General features: G+C 32.0%; 1 protein-coding gene across 1 annotated transcript in view; it reads right to left on the reverse strand.

The window, feature by feature from the left end:
• Positions 1–899: 899 nt before the first annotated feature.
• Positions 900–20,227, reverse strand: part of LOC129226093 (low-density lipoprotein receptor-related protein 2-like) — a 181,304-nt gene continuing 161,976 nt past the window's right edge. Inside the window, exons 71-79 of the mRNA XM_054860687.1 lie at positions 20,035–20,188; positions 19,295–19,441; positions 17,350–17,567; positions 15,963–16,142; positions 15,728–15,850; positions 14,487–14,657; positions 12,740–12,830; positions 8,814–8,928; positions 900–7,453 (exon numbers count right to left, since the gene is read on the reverse strand). Of these exons, the coding sequence (XP_054716662.1) occupies positions 7,193–7,453; positions 8,814–8,928; positions 12,740–12,830; positions 14,487–14,657; positions 15,728–15,850; positions 15,963–16,142; positions 17,350–17,567; positions 19,295–19,441; positions 20,035–20,188 (1,460 nt within the window). The 3' untranslated portion in view covers positions 900–7,192. The remainder of the gene's footprint in view (positions 7,454–8,813; positions 8,929–12,739; positions 12,831–14,486; positions 14,658–15,727; positions 15,851–15,962; positions 16,143–17,349; positions 17,568–19,294; positions 19,442–20,034; positions 20,189–20,227) is intronic.

Raw genomic sequence — 20,227 nt, forward strand, 5'->3', positions numbered from 1 at the left:
TAAAATAGATTTCTACTTCAGAAAAGATTTTGGGAGGTAAACCTCCCCTCTGTCCCCTTTTCCTCTTAACATTATCAAACAAAGCCTGAAATCGAAGGTCAATTACAGAAAATTTCTGGGAGAGAATGACTTCACAGCGTTTTTGGGGCAAAGTTAGCTTGAAATCGCGTTTTTGATACTTCGGTGCCGAAAATTTTTCATATTCCACCAAACCATGAAAGATATCTTTAAAATTGATTTTAACTTTGAAAATATTTCAATAAGAAACCTTAGAGCCCTTCTCCCCCCTGACTTCTACAACTGCGTTAGACTATGCTAGGAAGAGGCTTTCAATTTTGAAAAAAATCGGGTACAAAACCCAACCCGCCTCTTTCCCGAACGTTACTAAAAATTGCCTGAAATGGAAATTTTTGACATGAATTTAGCAACCTTTTCCAAGTGTGGGCATTGCCCCCTCCCCCTCTTCTATTTTTCTTTTTTACAAGAATATAGAATTTTATCAATCTTTTTTTTCTTAAATTAAGTTTCTTGTTTTAATTTTAACACCTTGAACAGTTTACTGTATTAGCTATTTCACAACGAAAGGGCGGCAAACGCTGTAACTACGCCACTGTTTAGGCTATTTTTGGTTACTTAAAAGGGGGACTCCCCCCTTTTGGATCCGTGCCTGCTCAAAGCTCCACTACCACCTATTTTAATCAAGAAGCATTTAAAATAAGTTTTAATGATTTTTAAACGGAGAGAACCACCTTCCCTTTTTTTTCTCGATTATGTGGCAACCCTGAAAGATCAGATTTAAATTACAATAATTAAAAAACGGTAATTTGTTTTGGAAATGGGGTAAAAAAGAAAAAAAAGTAAATATTTATGGAGAAATGATGAAATGAGGGACACAAAGGTTAAAATAAATTTCTTTAATGATGAATAATTTTTTAACATTTTACAAAATGCTCTCTTCACACTCAATATCAAAAGAGCACTTCAGTGATGAATGTCTTCTCAACAGCAGATGGTATTTCCAAGTCATAAATTCTCTCGAATTTTAAATGAACAAAATAAAGAAATTTGAACACACAAAACACACAATAAAATGTACTCATTCAATTTTTTTGAAAGAAAATATGACATACTATTTTTAAACAATTAGAAAAGTAAATTTTTAGACATGTACTCTAGTAAGATTTTTATTTGAAATACAGATTAATGTAAAATAAGATTTTGTTTCCAACAGTGCTTACTTTCAATTGGTTTTAACAAATTTGATTTGAAAAAAAAGTGACTTCTTTTGATTTGAAAGAGAGTAACTTATTTTGATTTGAAAGAAACTTTTGATTTGAAACGAAGTAACTTCTTTTGATTTTCAAGTGTCCTTGTGCTTGAAATCTGTGTGCACACTTCCATGATAACATCTGTTTATTTATAATCTGCCTGAACGTAACAACTATGTAAAAATCAAACATTTTATCACATCCTAATCCCCTATTTTATTCTTTTATACAATGAAAACAAAAGAGTAGATACAAGAAATTTTGAAGTCGTCATGGCTAGGTTTATAATCGCAATACCCCACCCCCTTAAATTACTGTTATTTTTAACTTTATAATTAATTAAGGTACATTTAATTGCTTAAGTGCCAATTTTATTTTGCAACATATAATAATTCCAACTTTATGCTTTTGTTTTAGAATGATTTTAATTCCCTTTACAAACGCCAGTCCCTCCAAGTGTGAGTGTGTGCTTTCCAAAATTGATTCTTTGACAAACAATATTCATTTCAGGGGGGGGGGGGGGGGGATCGATAATTGGGAATTTGGTAGGGTCATCAAATTTGTAGCATAAGTAATTTTATTTTGGTAACCCCTTACTCTCTGTTGCTTTATGGTAACTCCATGTGACAAGAACAGAACTATATTTGTTGTCTTTTTATCTCCCATAATTTTAAGTTTTAAAATACCTTTGTTGCTATACAGGGTGTTCCGTTTTAATCTGCAAACACCTTTATTTTCGCAACCCTTAGTCCTAGATGCATACTTCCAATTGCAAAAATGTTCAAAATCAAATGCAGAGTTAAGGTATTGAAAGTTTGAAGCAAAAATTAAAATGAGTCAAAAATTACGAAATTTAACTTTTTATACGGGCCCTAGGTCCCCTTACTTATATTTAGAGAGATAATCTCCATTGAAAACTATTAATTACACAAAAAAACTTGACATTTATGCGACCAAAACTCAAGGAGATACAGGGCCGGATTTAGGGGAGGGCAGGCCGGGCTACTGCCCTGGGGCCTCCACAACAAAGGGGCCCCCACAGTAAAATTTTTACAAAATGTCCTAACTTTCACGGGTCGAAAATATCGGATATATACATATATATCAAAATATTCGGATATTATATCAATGTATCGGACATTTTCAAAAATATGATGATTTTTTCGAACCCTGATTAGGGGCCTCCACTCCTTCGTTGCTCCGGGGCCTCCACACTTCCAAATCCGGCCGAGGAGATATTCCAGTTCAAAGTTTTAAGGGACCGTACAGAAGATGAGATTGGAACTTATTGCTCCTTCAGAAGAATGACAGGTCGTCAAAGTAAGAAAAATAAGGTATTTATATTTTTCATTGCTATTAAAAAACAAATGCAAATGTTATGCCGTGATACGCAAAAACATGCCACAAAACTTCGAACAACTTGAAAAACCACTCTATGCACACATAATTTTAAACACTTGTGAGCCGCTAAATTTTCCCCCAAAAAGTGTTATTGAGGGCGAATGAAAAGTGGTGTAAGTCGCAAAACGAAATTATTTTTCGATGGAGATAATTTCCCTAAATATAAGTTAGGGGACCTAGAGCTTGTATAAAAAGTTAAATTTTGTAAAAGGTTTTTGACTTTTTTGTTTTTTTTTCTTCAAACTTTCAATACTTTAACTTTGCATCTGATTTTGAGCATTTCTTCAATTGGAAGTATGCATCTAGGACTAACGGTTGCAAAAATAAAGGTCTTGCGGGTTAAAACGGAACACCCTGTATACACAGGTAGATGAAGTTCCTAAGGACATAAAAGTTCAATAATGATAACTCATTACCAAAAGCTTTTTACTTGAACGAGTATGGTCTACCTCCACCCAAGGTTTCAGAATGATCATTACAAAGGAAACAAAAAGAAGCTTTACAATACAATACAAAAGTGATGACCAGCAACAAAGTCAGTCCCCAGCTAGGCTGACATGAGTCAATTTTTCAATCCCTAATGAAGGTTAAGAGCCCTTTTATAACTACTCACCGTAGTGCAAGTAAAAGCTGCTTCCAGTAAACTATTCCAAATGCCAACAACCCTGTTGAAGTAGTAATTCTTCTTAATTTCAAGGTTAAAATGGAATATCAAAAGCTTAAAACAACAGCCCCTGCTTTTGCCACCTGTGCAGAAATTTAGCCCTTGCAAGTCCCCAATTTAAACAAACTTAAAAATAACTAGATCATGTCCCCCTCTTACTCTCCCTCCTCAAATCCAGAGAGTTTTAATACACAAATTAATTCTGGGACTGGCTGGACTAGCATTCAATACTAGTCCAGCCAATTTTGGAAGAAGGTGTCAGCTGCGTAGCTAGCTTCTGGTTTTGGTGGGGGTCATTATCAGAAAGGCAGGGGGTCAAAAGGCAATTTTGTGCTAAAATAGGGGTTTTGAGGCAATTCTTTTACAGTATAGGCCCCCAAAATACAGCTTTACGCAGTAGTTCATCATTTTAGGGGGGGGGGGGGGTCATGACCCTACATGTGGATCCTTATCTGAGCGAGGGTTATAATATAGTCCTTCTCTGTACAAAAACTACCAATAGTGTTAAAAACCATGGTCGTAGTTGGAGGGAGGAGGTTGAACTGGATTGACCCCCCCTCCCCCCAACACTTCTTGCATTCAAAACAAACCATTTAACTATTTGATCTTTAAGCATTAGGATTTGTTTTGTAGAATAAACAGATGTTGCCATAATTTTATAAGTCTCTAAGACAATAAATTTTAGCACTGCTGAAAACGCTTTCAAATAAGAAAATGAAGTAATTGTAGGAGTGAGATTTTTTTGAGTATTGATGCTTGTAAAGTGATTGAAACATTTTTCAGTACATAAAAATCTCTTTCAAGAGTATAGTCGGTGTAACTGAAATTAGATTTTTCAAAAGTGCTGAAATAGATTTCACTTTACTTTGAAATGGAATGTGGAAGCACTCAATTTTAGTTTTTGGACGGTTTGTCTCATTTAGTATTTCATAGAGAAATACTCCTTAGTATCATTTTGATAACACCCATTTATGAAACGGTAGATTTTGAATTTCTATTAACCAGAACTAAGTATTTAAAAAAATCATTTTCTGTTCATACATTTAAAATAAAAAAAAAAAATACACTGAAAAATAATTTTTAACTTTTTTTAGGAACATTGAATAAATAATCAAGGCTTAATTTCCAATAAAAAACGTGCTGGAGCCCAATAGGTTTCTAAAGTTTTCGTATAAAAAAGTCTGAATTTCACCTAATATTTGGAAATTCGCGACAAAAAAGAGCTGAACTCCGTGAAACTCCATGCAAATTAAGCCCTGTAGATATTATTAACAAAATATAAATGATGCATACTTCTGGCCAAATAAAATGCACAAACTTACGTTTTAGCTTGCCAGATATCTGTTTAATTTTGTATTTGTGCATATAAGTATTAGAAAAAACACACAAATTGTGCAAAATTTTCATACTTTCGACATAATGAAATGCAAATTCATATTTATTAAGACTAGTTTGAACATTAAAGCTAGGTTCACAGGACTTAAATATTTGATTGGTCATGTTCATTCAGTTCATTTGATTTTATCAATTATTTTGCTTAACTCATTCAAGAATTTATTCTTGTTAAAAGTCTAATGGTGATTAGGAAGGTAAGAAGAAATTTAGTGCACTTGAAAATTGAATAGTCAAAAGTTGTTGGTTGATAGTTAAGTTTTCGCACGTGACAAAGCAAAGTACAATTGTAAAATTCACACTTAACCAAAAATTCATTGTTTATCTGTGGACGTGCATTTTACAAATTTACACTTTTGCTTGTTAATTGATACTCATTTCATTATAATGTCAATTTAAATGTTTTTGATACATGTAAATATTTTGCTTGAACCAAAATTCCAGCTTTCCCTACTTTAATGATAGTTTCCATGTTGAATGTATGTATGCCTGTGGTTATTTATATATTTTTTGACAACAGCAAGCATTGATAATCTAAAATGAATGCAACTTATTTCAAATATTAGACCGATTTAAAGACGTATTTGGTTAAAAGATATACATAACTTTGTCCACTGCATTGGGCATTGGGAGGGGAGAATAAGTAGCATTAATTTAAAATGAGTTCATAGGTTTTTTTTTTTTTTTCACATGCAAGAAACAGTGGAAATGTTTACTATGACTTCATGATTTGTTATTTAATAAAATTATTAAACATTTATTAAATAAAAAGATTTAAGATAATTGACAATTTTTTAAAATTCAGTTGAAACAAAACATTTTACCATGAAAAAAATTATTCAATGAAATATTCTTTCCTCTAAATCAAACTTCATTACAGGGTTTTGCATAATTGAATTTTTTGAAATCTTTTCAAATGCAGTGTAACATTCTATTTTATAAAATGTACTCTCATGCTTGGGGAAAAAAATATAATAATAAATATATATAAGTAAAGTTTAAAATACAATTTCAAAATTAAATATTAAACTAGAACAGAAATTAATATTCCCATTACAATTTGACCAGAAAAAAAATTATCATTTTAAAAATGCATAAATATTATTCCTAATAGATACTATTTGCATATATGCTTAAAGATAAAGCAAACTATCTATCGAAAACATCACAGAAATGTCGTCTTTTTTTGTAATGGCACTATGAACTTATAACAAATTCAAAGAAATATACCTAGCAAAAGATCAACAAAAGCAATAAATGTAGACAAATAAAATACTAAAAATGGAAACTAAAAGCCAGTTGTTCAAAATATGGAATGACTCAAAACAGAAGCATGTATACTGAAATGAAATTAAAATCTATCACAGAAATTTTCTACGCAATATAGTTCTACAGGAATAATATAGTTAATTTTGTTTTTGTACCCTACTATAAAATCTTGACCCATGGGTTAGAGCTAATTTCATTCTCTGTTTTGATTAAAATTTATTTTTTATTAATTTGTTATCACATCCAAAAAGGTTATATTTCTTTTGCCAATATTTAATTTATTAAATGTCTGCACTGTTGATTGTGACATATACATAGTATATATAGATATGAGGACTTAAGAAAAATAGAGCAGATGATAATTTAATCAAACAGTGACAAAAGAAATATAAAGCATAGAAGGCGACAAATTAATAGAAAATAAAATAAACACAGCAAACACTAAATTTCCAACTAGCAGTAACATATTAATTCACAATTAGCAGCAACACCATGCCTGAATTGCAAATATCACCTTTGTCCACAAAAGTCTAGTACATTTCTGCTAATTAAAAATGTTTTGAAATGCTATTTTTAGTGTTTTAGTTTGAATGATGCCCTTACAGGAATAAATTATGAAATAATTAAAATTGTTAAAAAAAATCAATTAAAAGAGAGGTAAAAAACTTCATTTAATTAAACATGTCCTAAAAAGTTAACCATGATGATTTAATACCTGGCTATGGTGAGTAATGTCTCGAAATAGTAATACCACATTTTGATTTTCATAAATGCGAGAAGCTTCGGAAAGCCCCTCAGGACGGTTGGCCATCGCCTCGATCACAACCAGAAGAAAATGCGTAAGAAATACTAATTTAATTCTCACTGGATGCAACTAATGCATCTCAAAAGACCTAAGCTAGTCAACATTGTATGTACAACTATGTCCTTCCAATTTCTGAAAAAAGTCTCGGAACGAAATTCGCTCCTTGTCTCTGTGTTTCCTTAAAAAATCAGGAAGTAAAATGGAATGTCCTCATGTGCCGAGGGTCGACTGTACAGAATTACAACTCACTGGTCCTCCACATTCACATGTTCAAACACTGGGAATGGCTCATGTGATATTTACAAGTCTTTAAACAGAGAATGATTCCGAGATGCATTTTCGTCGAAGCTCGTGCATCCCTATAAGCTGTACATCATTTCGAAATTATTTATGTCAACATTCTGATTTGTCCTCGACTACCAGCTGGGCGGTGTCTTTGTCGGTGTCCATCGTCGTTGGGTCGAGGGCGCTCTTGCGTATTTGCAGCACTGCGGGGGCGGAGCTATTCTTGTCCACGCCCCTTGCTTCCACTGGGACCTCGTAGAGTTGAGCTGTCTTGTCGTTGGTCGTCGTGCCGATCACGTCGTACATGGGGTTGCTGAAGTCGGTGGGCTTGTCGAAGTCACCGAGGTTGAAATGCGTGTCCAGTGGCTCCTGAAATCGATGAACCAAAGTGAATATTCTTGAAAACACTAAGCAAATAGGGGAATGTGGGGCAAAGTGAAATGATGGAAATTTTTACTCTGTTTGCGGTGCCGCCTATCTGGCAATATTGGAACTATTTTACTTTTTACATTGCTGGTTCCAGTCAGAAAATAGTTACATCTGAAGATGAAGATGCATGATATCCCAACCCATTTTCAGAATTTGCTACTGATATTGTATTATTTTGGGGTACATTAAAAATTATTTTTATTAGTATAAAAGGGTAAACATTTTGTTATAAACAATGAGATCTATTAATTGTATTTTAAACATTCATATCTACTAATATTCAGAGCAGTATAAGTTTATTTCATATTAAGCATGTTTTGATTTTAAATGTGTAGTACAATTTGTCAATTGCATATGGGGCAAAGTGATGTAGCTTGCTTCAATTATTTTTTTAATTCGTTTACACATTCATTGTTTAATTTACTAACTCTAACACATTCATATTTATTCACTCATTTATTGCCTTATTCATTCACTAGTTTCAGCATCCAATTATTTACTAACATCTTAGTTTATTCTTTTATTCATTCACCGTTGCATTTATTTATTTATTCAAGGAAAAATGTGCTTTATATAATTTCAAAATAAATTTCCAATTTGTTCATTTTGAAATTTGCCTAACATTTTTTCCGTATTGTATAAGAAAGGCCCAGAGGTCACTTTAATGTTTCTGACAAACCATTTGTTTGCTTCTTAGCAGGTAGACAATATTTGCATGAAGGATTCTTAGCAGCAGTGCAGCCAGGAACTTCTGATGGTGGTGGCGGGGGATTGACTAAATATTTTAATGGTGTAGAAAGTAGCTGGGCATCCTGAGACCCTGAGCTAAAGATGATGTTGGAAGGTATGTGAATGCAGCATATTTAAATAGATTATTTGTCTCCAATTATATTTTATAGCTAATCAATACATTCCTTATTAAATAAAACCTCTAGGGAACAAGATTAACCTCAAACTCCCTTGCTGTGGCTCTAATTCGCAGTACATGGTGGGGCACAAAAATCTTTCATGTTTGGAGGTATGCTGTAAAAATAGTTTGGGGAAGAACTCATTCAGTTGGGTTTGTCTCTACTGTTACCAGATATACTATGGTGCTGTTATAGCCAGCAAGATCAAACTTAGTGCCGAACAAGTCTTCTCCTTTGATCGTTATACAAGTCTTAACTCCTGGTATAGCAACATACATTTATTTTGCTAAGTTACCTGGTCATTTTTGGGGGGAAACGTCTTTGTAAATGTTCTGCACAACAAATATTGACTGATAATTGTGAATTAAAAATATTCAGTGTCAGCAACATACCTCATTCACAGTATCTGAGGGGCCATTTCGACCCATAAAAGTAGGAGAAAATTCCACATTTGTTCCGCTCCTGAAAGATACACTCTGATTGCTACCACCAAATCCACCAGGTTTCCTATGAAATGAGAGATAAATACATATTTGACTTATAGGTCCTCAGAAAGGTATAAACAAAATTTTTAAACTATTTCTTATTTTAACCTTTTTACATAAATATATGATTTTGAATTTTACAAATCAAAGATTAAAAGTCAAACTGTTCTTAGTAGTTTATTATTTATTAAATCTTTTTAAAAAATTGCAATGAAAATAAATGCAACTATTGCGGTTATCACTTGATCTCAAACTGCACATCAGATAAGTAATGTTATATAGAGAAAACTGGCTTCATTTATTTCAAATATTAAATCTAAGTCCCAAACTTAAATTTAACTAAGAAAAACCTTTCTATACTCTGGAACTTTACACTACTCAATTAAAAAATAAATTGTTCCTGTTTGTGCTGAAAAGTAAAACTCACAAGGTTAAACAGGCACAATTTTTTTTTAAAATGCAAGTGTGTTTTTGGGAGTAACAAAGGGAAAAAAATGTGAGTTAATAAATATAAATTAGAAATCTGAGGGGGAAAAACACATTTGAATCGAAAAAAGGATTCCTTGAAACTCCAAAACATGCACCTGCAATTATAGCAAATGTGTGCTTGTTTGACGCTCTTTGTTTACTTCACCCTGATTACCTTAAAATTTCAAGGTTGTAATGATTTTATACAAAGTGCAATTTATTAGGCTCAATAATCTTTTTTTAATCTTAAAAGTTTTCTACCTGAAATAAAATATGTGTGGTAACTAATCGAACCTCCACATATTGAACTTCCACATATCAAAATTTTCTATATATCGAAATCCCAGCAAATTTATACAGTGGCTCCCAAAAGTGTTCGTACACCTTGAAATTTTGTAGTAAAACCAAAATAACGCAAAACTGAATTCGAATATGAAGTCCAATTTTTTTTTCACACCATTCCTATGCCATTGTGAATAAAACCCAGTAGTTTTTTTTCTTTTTTTTGGAATATTGCCAGATTTTATTTTTGAAATTTTGTCAAAAAACGAAGAGACAGAGAAAAAATACGCCACAAAAGTCATCGTACACTGAAATAGTTTCGAATAAATTCATAATTAAAATTATCATATGTGGTTTTTTTTTATTATTTTTGCATTGTAATGATACTGTAAAGTCATTTGACTTTATTTTTTTGTGTTTTTATTCCCTAATATTCTGCTCATTATTTTAAAATGGCAGGTATGCGTAAAAAACAACAAACACGATTCGAAATTTGGTTTTTTCCCTCACAGTAGCCGTAAATTGATTTGAAATGTCTCTACTTTGGTTAATTTATACCATTCTATAGTGAAGGGCTTGATAAAATGCTTTAAAGACAATAATCGGATCGAAAACAAGGTAAGAAAAGGTCAACTGGCAAAGTTAACAAAGCGTGATCGGAGGTTTACAGTTAAAAAAAATATGAAAAATACACATTTCAGAACTGAAAAAGTTTCTACAGAATTGAATGAAACATTTTACGTTCAATTTTTACCTAAAATTGTTCGAAAAGTTCTCGGATTAGCTAGATTAAATGGGACCTCTTCCCGCAGAAATTTTCTTGTTCGTGCGAAAAACAGTAGGCTAAATTCAACATTTTGGGTTAAATTGTTGTATAATTGCAAATGAAAGAAAAAAAGAGGAATTTAATCTTAAGAACTTAGTTGGATCGGTTAATCAGAACGGTGAAGATGTTCTTGTGTGAGGGTGCATCTCAGCATCAGGACTTGGAAATTTGGAATTTTTTGATGAAATAATGAATTATGCTGTTCATTTAAATATTTAAAAAAGCAATTTAAAACTATTACCCCAAAATTTGGTAATCGGAAACAACTTTGTTTTTTATCAAGATAACGATAAGAAGCACACGTTCGCATTTGGTGCCTCAAAATTTGTCCTTTAGCTTAGAAATATCTCCTTAATCGCCAGATTTAAACTTAATGGAACATATTTAGAGATATCTGGTGGCTAGATTACGAAAATACACCACTGAAACGAAAAGCGAACTAGAAACAGTAAGACTCGTAGTGCGGCTGAACACTTACTCAGGAATTGCACAAAAAAAGAAAGAAAGAAACAATGAAATCTATTCCCAGACGTTTAAATGCTGTTGTTGTTATTGCATGATATCCCACTTAATAATAACTTAGTAAAAAGTTAGATTATTTACTAATTTTTGACATTTTTTCAAAGTGTACAAATACTTTTGTGAGATAAAATTTCCGTAACTTTTTGGTTTTTGATTTTTAAAAAATTAAGTTTTAATGTTTTATTAAAAATTTTTGTGTAGTTTTGTTAAAAACAGATCAAAGATCTTATAATAAAATACTTATTCCGAAATATTAATTCTAACCAATGGATAAGGGCCTATTTCATTGAAAGTCGTAGGTGTACGAACGCTTTTGGGAGCCACTGTATGTTCATTACATAGAAAACTTGCTTCTATGTATCGAAAAAATCTCTATATAGCGAAATTTTTTTCGAGACTTTCGTAGATTTTTTTTCCCGCTTTTAAATGTTTGTCTCATGAATTCTGAAGGTTATGGGAGAAAATTATGTTCACTAAAGGTTGCTACGAAACTCGTAAGGAATCTGGGTTTGAGAGGCGTGTAGATAGGTCGTTGTTCCGTTCTGGAGTTCTTAAATTCCCTCAAGTTTATTTCCAATCTAAGTTGTAACCAGTAGCACTGTAAAATCCCTTTTCGCTGTTGATTATCATTCCTAGTCTTTTTAGCTTCAGTAAAAATCATTCAAATAGAGTAGATTGATTTTTTACTTTTCTCTCAATTACTGTCAAAATGAAACAACCCTAATGTTGCAAATCAAGTTGAATTGCTGAAGAATGATGATATATGAAGGGGCAAAAATGTAATTTCTGTTAATTTTTTAGTAATTAATTTTCATTTAATCCGATGCTCGTATAAATTAGAAATAGGGTTTCATACACACAAATTAGCTTTTATTTTAATGTTTTAGGAGATTTTATGATAAAATAAGATTATTTCCATATATCAAAGTTTCTAAATATCGAATTTTTTCCAGCAATTTGCTACTTCGATATATAGAGGTCCGACAGTATTCTCATGCACATTAAATCCTCAGTTATTACAAAGTTGAACTATGACTCTCACAATGTTTACCTTTGTATTGGGTGATAGGAAAGGGTACTTGGCGCTGAACCCCCCAAAAAGAGGTAAGCATTGTCAAGATAATAGCTGAAGAATGGAGCTGCACTATAGTTGAAGCCTTGGCAATGTTTAAAAATGGCAATAGTTTTGGAAAAAATAGTCCAACTTCAAATTGCTCCAATAATCAGGTGCGAATCCAGTTGGGGAACATGGGCCCCCTTATGTAAGAAAGCCAAAAGCTGCGTTTTAGGCCCTCCCCCCCCCAGGCTCCCCATTTATTTCTAAAGAATCACTTTCGACACAATATGTGATCATCGTATTAGGTATTCAAAATTGTCAGGGGAAAAAGCTCTCTCATTTTTTTTTGCCTTACTTTGCACTTTTGGATTAAAATTAAGAAAACATACATCTCTTTTGGTGTCTCTTGAACATTGGTTGAATTGAACATTTTCTGATTTCAAAACTTTTAAGGTTGTCAGTAGTACTCCAGAAAGTTAAAATTGTTTTGAAATCATTCATGATTTTGAGTTTTGAATGCTATTACAACATAAATATTTTTAAATTTCATTTCATACGTTAATGTATCTAAATTATAGTTGTTTTCAGTAATAAATAGTAACCAGTATTTTCCCTTAATTATTTCTGTTAACTTATAACTATGTTTCTGTTTTCTAAAAAAAAATGTCATGAACTTACAGGTGGCGTTTTCTCAAAACGTAAAATACTCCAACTGCACCAACAACAACCAGTAGAATGGTAAGAATGGGAATGACTATAGCTGCAACATCTAAAACAAAAAAGTACATGTAAGTACTTCTTAAATAACCATCAAAGATATAAATGTATTTATCTACACGAAAATGAAAAATGAGATCTAAGTATAGGAAGAAAGTAAAAAATAGGGAAACCTTTAGTACACTAAAATACCACATTGGATTTGTCAATCAGCTACATAGGCAGAAGCACGGGTATTCTAATTAAACATATTAATGGATACTTAAGGATGTAAAATGAAAGTTATATGTTTAACTAGTACTGATTTGCCTCAAAACAAAACTAACTTCTGTTATTTATTGTGTCATATTGTGTTACGTCACATCTCAAAAATGTTATACACAAAATGGTATCTTCACATTACAGTTTATTTATGAACCATATCAATTTATGCTATTTTGCCCAACATACCCTTTTATTTTGCACAAAACCAATTCTGTTTGTCTTGGTACTGACATGCCAAGCATTAAGAATTTTCACCCCCCCCCCCTCAATGTTTCATCTCCAATGAAGCCATTTCCCCAGATAAGTATATAAATAAATGTATGTATGCTACTACAGTCTGCTTTTAAAAAGGTTGCAGAAGCCCAGTAATTTTTTTTATAACTAGGACATTTCTTAAACTAAACTTTATACAATTATGTTTAATTCTGCACAATCTCCAGATAGCTGTATCACATTGTGAAGCTACCAATCCAATTAAAACTGTAATTATTATATATAGCATGTGTACCAAGAGTATTTAGTGTACAAAGAATGCATTAAACATTAAACATACCATCAATGGTATCACCACGGCGGTAATGCATGGTACATATCTCTCACGTATAAGATATGTACCATAAGATATTCACCACATACATTAAATTGAAACCAACAAGTTATATATTCATGTTAATAGGGAAGTTGCAACCTATTAAACATTCCTATTTTGACTATTGGATATTGTTAATTGTGACCCTCAAAACTCGAAAATTCACCATCGCCGAATTTTAAAACACCATGATTGATTTTTAGTGAATTTTTAAAAACCCACGCGAAAAAGTGCACTCTTCTGAAACGTCACGAGCTTATGTCACAGGGCTCTAGGGGGCAGCTTTCCGCAGAAGATCCCCTGTTGTCGCTACGGACATTTTGAGCGTGCCGATATTTTTATTTTTAAGAAATATAATAATGCTTTTCAACACACTATGGAGGTCGGATTCGTTAAAGCACAGTATAATAATCTTCCTCAAGTAACATCAATGATGGGGGTTTGAATATTTCCAAGAGCATGAGAGATTTAATGTTCCAGAAATGAGATGCCAAATGCGCCTTAAACAAAGTCAACTGCACTTTTGTCGGCTTCTCCTTGTCAGCTGAAGAGTGGATGACGTCACTTCATGAGCCATTTGACGTCCCATTCGCCTTAAAAATTATTTAAAAAAAAACTGCTTGTTGTATTGGAAAATGTTTACACCAATGATGTTCATACATGCTATATATTCTATCATATAAAAATAAAACTCAAAAATCGAAAACTTCCCTATTGCATTTTGAGCACCCTACATAATTCTCAAACAGCAAAAACCTTTGAAATTATAAAAGGAGGATACTTTAAACATACCCAGCAAAAAAATTGTTAATAAGTTTAAAAAATAATAAATTGTTTTTAAAGCAAAGAACTTACTGCTGCCATGAACATTTTTGTAAGAATTAGATCCAGGTGTATACTCCGTACAATGTAGTCCACTGTAACCTTCTGGACAAATGCAAGAAATTGTGTTTGATGCATCAGCTTCACAATGACCACCATTTCTGCATGGACATTTATAAGGCTGCGGTTTCGGCAATTCAAAGCCTGTGATGAAATAGAAACTTAGCTTCTCTTTCTCATACACATCATTTTTTAAAGGCAATCTTATAACTAAATCGTTGAATAAAAGCAAAATTCTGAGAAACAAAATTAATAAATAAATCCATAAAAGTAAAAAGAAAGTGAGCATTCATCAATTTAACCCTTCAAAAATTTTAAAAAAAATCAATAAAACATAACATAGATAAATAGTAGTGAAAAATGGAATTTAATAGATAATAACTGAATTATTTAAATCAAACGTTAAAATTTCCTATGCTTAGATGAAACAAACAAAGGTGTCGGGTAAATCCAAAAACTTAAACTTCTGTTTTAACTTAAATTTATATTGGACGTTGAATAGACTATTATAATTGGCATTTTTAATATAGTGAAATTTCATAACAACGAATACCAATGCAACAAAATATCCATTTCAATGAAATACATTTTTTATCTCAATTTAATTGCCACTACATTATTTAAATTCCATTTAAAAAAATTCCCTGTTGCAACAAACAAAATTTACGGTACCTTGAAGTTTGTTGTAAGGGGATTTCCCTGTACAAATTTATATTCTAACATCTAAAAACTGTTGCAAAGAAAAAGATAGGGTTGCGGGGGGGGGGGGGGATTTTGGCGCAACTTGCGCCATCTAAATTTTTGGAGATGATTTTAAATACTTTAAATTTATTTATTTAAACTTATTTATTGATTAATTTTTCTTTAAATTATTTATTTTATTTTGTTCATATTTTTCATTTATTTATTTAGTTTGTGTGTGTGTGCGTATGTCATTGGCCTAGCACAGAACTTTTTAAATAAATTAATAAGAGTAATTAAAAATAAATAAATAAAAATATTTAACAAAAATAAACAAATGAATAAAAAAAGAGAGCTAAAAAATAAAAAAAGGAAATAGGATTGAGAAAAATTTGGGGGGGGGGGAACTTGCGCCATTGATCTTGGGAGGATGAGCACCTCCGTAGAAAAAAATAAAATAAGCAAAATAAAATTAATCAAATAAACAGTAATAACAATTTCATATGCAAGAGGAAATCCCCCTTAAAACATACCTGCGTTACATGATGTAGCTCCAAGAATTGACATTGGAGAACCATCTGGACAGGCACACCGAGAACCACCCGGTATTAGCAAACATAGATGCGTACATGACTCTGGTTTGCAGCGGTTTTTGACTGAAAAACATTATTGAATATTCCACATTTAAATTTTAAAGTAATAATGTAACTATACATTTTCGTAGTTGATCGAACAACGCATAAAAGATTTACATTGAAAATTACCTACCAGTAGTATTATACTTGAGGGGATGATATATTTTAACTGCTGTAGGGGTTTCCACGCTTCGTCGAGTTCTAACTTTAACTCCACGCCCAAATTTGTCTTGTTTCCAAATTTCACCTGTATCTCTTGTTAGCCAGTACAAGTGATCTTCAAAAAGATCCAATGAAACTGGATGATTAAGTCCTAAAAAACAAAAAGAACTAATATGTACAAAATAATTTAAATCTTCTCTGATTTTTCCTGGTTATTCAGGTGGGTCTTTGAATTCATACGTAGGTGGAATTTTTTTTTCCCCCGACATGAACATTTGTGAAAATTAGAATTTTAGACAAATTTCTATTCTTTGAACATAGAAGTATTTTATAGTTAGTTTTTTCAAAGTAAAGTTGCATTAGGAAGAAAATTGCTGAATGTGGAAGTGCATTTTGAAGTTAGGGGTACCACCAGGAGCAAAAGTGCAGACTGAGCCACTGAAAGTTTTAGAGCAGTAGTTTTTAAAAAGATTTTGTCTCTTTTTCAAGAGATATCATTCTTTATGGGATGACCAGGGCCAGACCAACTAAAAGTGAAATCCAAGGCTTTATAAGGGCCCTTTTCCATTTTATCACTTTAATTCAATGCAAAATAATGCTTAACTTATGTAGTGTGGGTGCTAGCCCTTGTGGGGCCCATATATATAATGTGGCATAGCCCTGTGCAATTGCATTGTTTAACCATGCCAAGTACCACACATTGCTTTTTTACATTCATTTTAAAACTTAATACTTTCATAGCTTAATTAAATAGTAAAGAGCATATTGCTCCTTCCCACACAAATATTCAAAAGGAAAAACAAGGCCCTTTACCAAATAATTCCCTTTGCAAAGTCTTTTCAGCTTCATTAGTCACAAGCTTTTTTTCTCACATAAAATCAGCTAAATAAGAGAAATGCTAATAAAGTATGGAAAGAGGTTTTTTAATTAATAAATTATTAATTTTAATTATTTTTCTTAAAAATACACGATTTTTTAATGCTACGCATGTGTTAAAAAAAAAGGACCCTTTAGGAAGAGGGGGGCCAGGCCTTGTCGGCCTGTGCAGTAATCAGGCCCTGGGGATGACTCCTGGCATTTAAGTGGGAGAGGGAGCGCCTTCACTTTTGGAGAGATGAGCACCTCCATCAAGATTGAAATTTAATGAAAAAAAAATATGTTATTACACAATTAAAAACAAGAAGAGAAACTGTCGACATTTGCCAATACAGTTGAGACTGTGGGAAAAAGAGTTTATCATGTTGTAACATCTCTCAATAACATTTAGTTAAAACATAGATTGAATTTCTAGTGAAACTCAAATAAGAGAAACAGCTGAAAAAAACAGAGGTCTTGTAAAATGCATTTAAAATGCTCACCTGAAAGCACGATTACTCTATCAGTTCCATCAATCTTCATAGATTCAATGGTATCCAATTTTGTATCACACCAATATACTCTGTGGTTTCCTGCATAATCAATCGTGATTCCAGTCGGAGAACCTAAATGGTCGCCAGCTATTATTTTCCTCTTACTACCTTCCATCCAAGAGGTTTCAATCTTTGGTGTCATACTGGCATCAGTCCAGAACATAATACTGTAATAGCAAAAGAATGCATTACATAAGCAATGTCTCAATCCTAATCGGAAATTTTTTGTAGTATATTAAACATTTTGCGAATAAATTATAAATCAAACAGCATTAGAATTAACTTTAAATAGAGAGACCAATTAATAAAATGCATTGAAGAAAACTATTGATCATTTTGTTCTGTTTTTAGCCTACTTTCCCAGTAAAATTCAGAAAAAGAAGAAAAAAGCATGAAAGAAGGCTTAATACATCTTAAAAATATCGCGAAAAACAAAAAAAAAAAAGTCAAAAATAAATAAAATAATTAAATAAATATTGAAAAATTAAAAATTGAAAAAAAGGGTATTGAGATGGGGAAAAATGTCTGTCGGTCTGTCTGTCTGTCCCCCCCCCCCCCCCCCAATAACTTTTGAATGAATAGTCCGATTCGAAAAAACTTTTTTTTGCTCGAAAGATCTCGGCGAGGACACCTCATTCCCACATTTCACTTTTTGATTTGAACTATTTTTTGTTCAATTTTGAACAATTCAAAAAAAAAAAACATTAGCGCCTACGGGAAATTCAAGGCAGTTCCGAACTGTGAGGCAAATTTGCTTCAAACAAACTTTGTAGGAAAAAGTTTTTGATGAAAAACTCGTATATAAAATATCTTTTTGATTTGAACAATTTTCCGTTCAATTTTGAACAGTTCAAATCCCTTAACATTAGCTCCTACGAGGAAACTGAAAGTCAATGTAGATTCCGTACTTGAAGGCGGATTTACTTCAAACAAATTTTGTTGGAACTAGCTCTTGACGCCAAACTCCAGACATCGACTCCGAGAATTTAGGGGCACTTGACTCTGACTCCTGTGTCCGACAATTAATCGGACTCCGACTCCACGACTTCGACTCTGATTTCGTAGCTTTGGCAAAAATTTATACACGTAGGACAAATGACACTCCGATTCTTAGATATTCGACTCCGACTCCTTTACCCCAAAATGAGATTGACTCCGACTCCGCAGCTATGGTTTTGACTGTGAAATAATTATTATTGATCTGACTTGTTTTTATTTTTACGCTAAAGTTTTAATTTAGGTATTCAGTTTTCGGCGAATAAACTCGAAGTCATCTATGTTTCTACATAAAGATATGCACAGACGATTTTTTTTTTTTTGACAATAAAAATTATTTCTTTAAGTTGACATTTAATTTTTTTATTTATTTTGGTAAGTGCATTAATTCATTTAAAAAATTGTTTTCGGCAACAGGGGGAAAAAGAAACGATTTTTTTTTTTTTTTTTTTGGTATGATGTATTTATTTTAATGGAGCTTATTAATTTTAATTATTGTTTTTTCGTTTTGAAAGCTGTTAAAAAAATTTTTAATGGAAAAAAGTGTATTAGCTGCTTTGCTTAAAAGTTGCTGCTATTTTATTCGTTCGTTTTTTTTTTTTTTTTTGGATGAGTGAGGAATATTTTATTCCTAGAAATCAGCTTAAAGTATTTTAAAAATATGTTTGAAAACATTTGCGATTTTAGCTATTTTTGAGAATATTGATCAGGTACTAGAAAGTAGTATGGGTATACGGGAAAGTAGGCTCGTCTAGTTCTAGACAGAACTTCTTGTTCATTTATGGAAATGGGCCTCTGAATAATTTGCTGTTGTACAAAACATTTAAGTGAGTAAGAGTGTTTATGAATCTTATGCACTACTGAAATAATAACAATGATACATAAATGAAATAAATACCCAAGTTCAGGATCTAAAGCAAGTGATGTTGGCTGCTCTAACCCATAACTAATGATGGTATGCCTGTATCGACCATCAAGTTCACTGACAAAAATTCTTCCTTTAGGCCTTGTACTTGAAAGGTCAACATCCATCCAATATAAATGACTGCAGGAAGAAAGTAATTTTAAACACAAATCACTCATGCACATATATACTATTATAGTAACACACAATTTCTTCCTCTTTTTTCAGAATGCAATATTTATAGATCAGTTGGCTTCCAACTTCGTCAAGTCATGAAATCCTTGGGATTTTGAAGTTTTTTTTGGGGGGAACCGATTTTATTTTAGACAAATGTATTTTTCAATATTAAAGTAGAAGGCATGTAATTTAAAGGCAAAAAAAAGTATAGAATTTGATGAGCATAAAATTAACAGATTGAATTTAGCAATAGCATTAACTTAAACTGAGAATGTGTTCGTTCCTTTTTATCATAGTCTCTGATGAAATTGTTTATCCTCACTTCAGATTTTAATAAAAATGTGTTTAGTTTTACAGAGCATCAACAGCCTGGAAAAAGTTGATCCATTTCAAAAGAATACACTGAATATTTCATGAAAATTTTGGGTTTTAGATAAAGAAAAATATGAGCAATTAGTATTTGATTATTAAAAAAGAACATCATCCTTTCATATTTTCTCGAACATATCCATAATTAGAATCACTATCAAAACAAATATAAACGTTTTGATGCTTACCTGCTAACCCAATCTATTGCAATGGCTGAAGGTTTGGTTAACCCTTTAAGTTCCAAGTTTTGCGCAAAACCACTGCCAGTCTCTTGATACAAAATATCAGGTATGAATGATCGTTTAATAGTTTTTTCAGAAGTGTCTGTCCAATATAAGATATCTATAAAAATGTAAACAATTTCAAATAATTATAACACGT

Source organism: Uloborus diversus, chromosome 7, assembly GCF_026930045.1.
Source record: "Uloborus diversus isolate 005 chromosome 7, Udiv.v.3.1, whole genome shotgun sequence".
NCBI lineage: Eukaryota > Metazoa > Arthropoda > Arachnida > Araneae > Uloboridae > Uloborus > Uloborus diversus.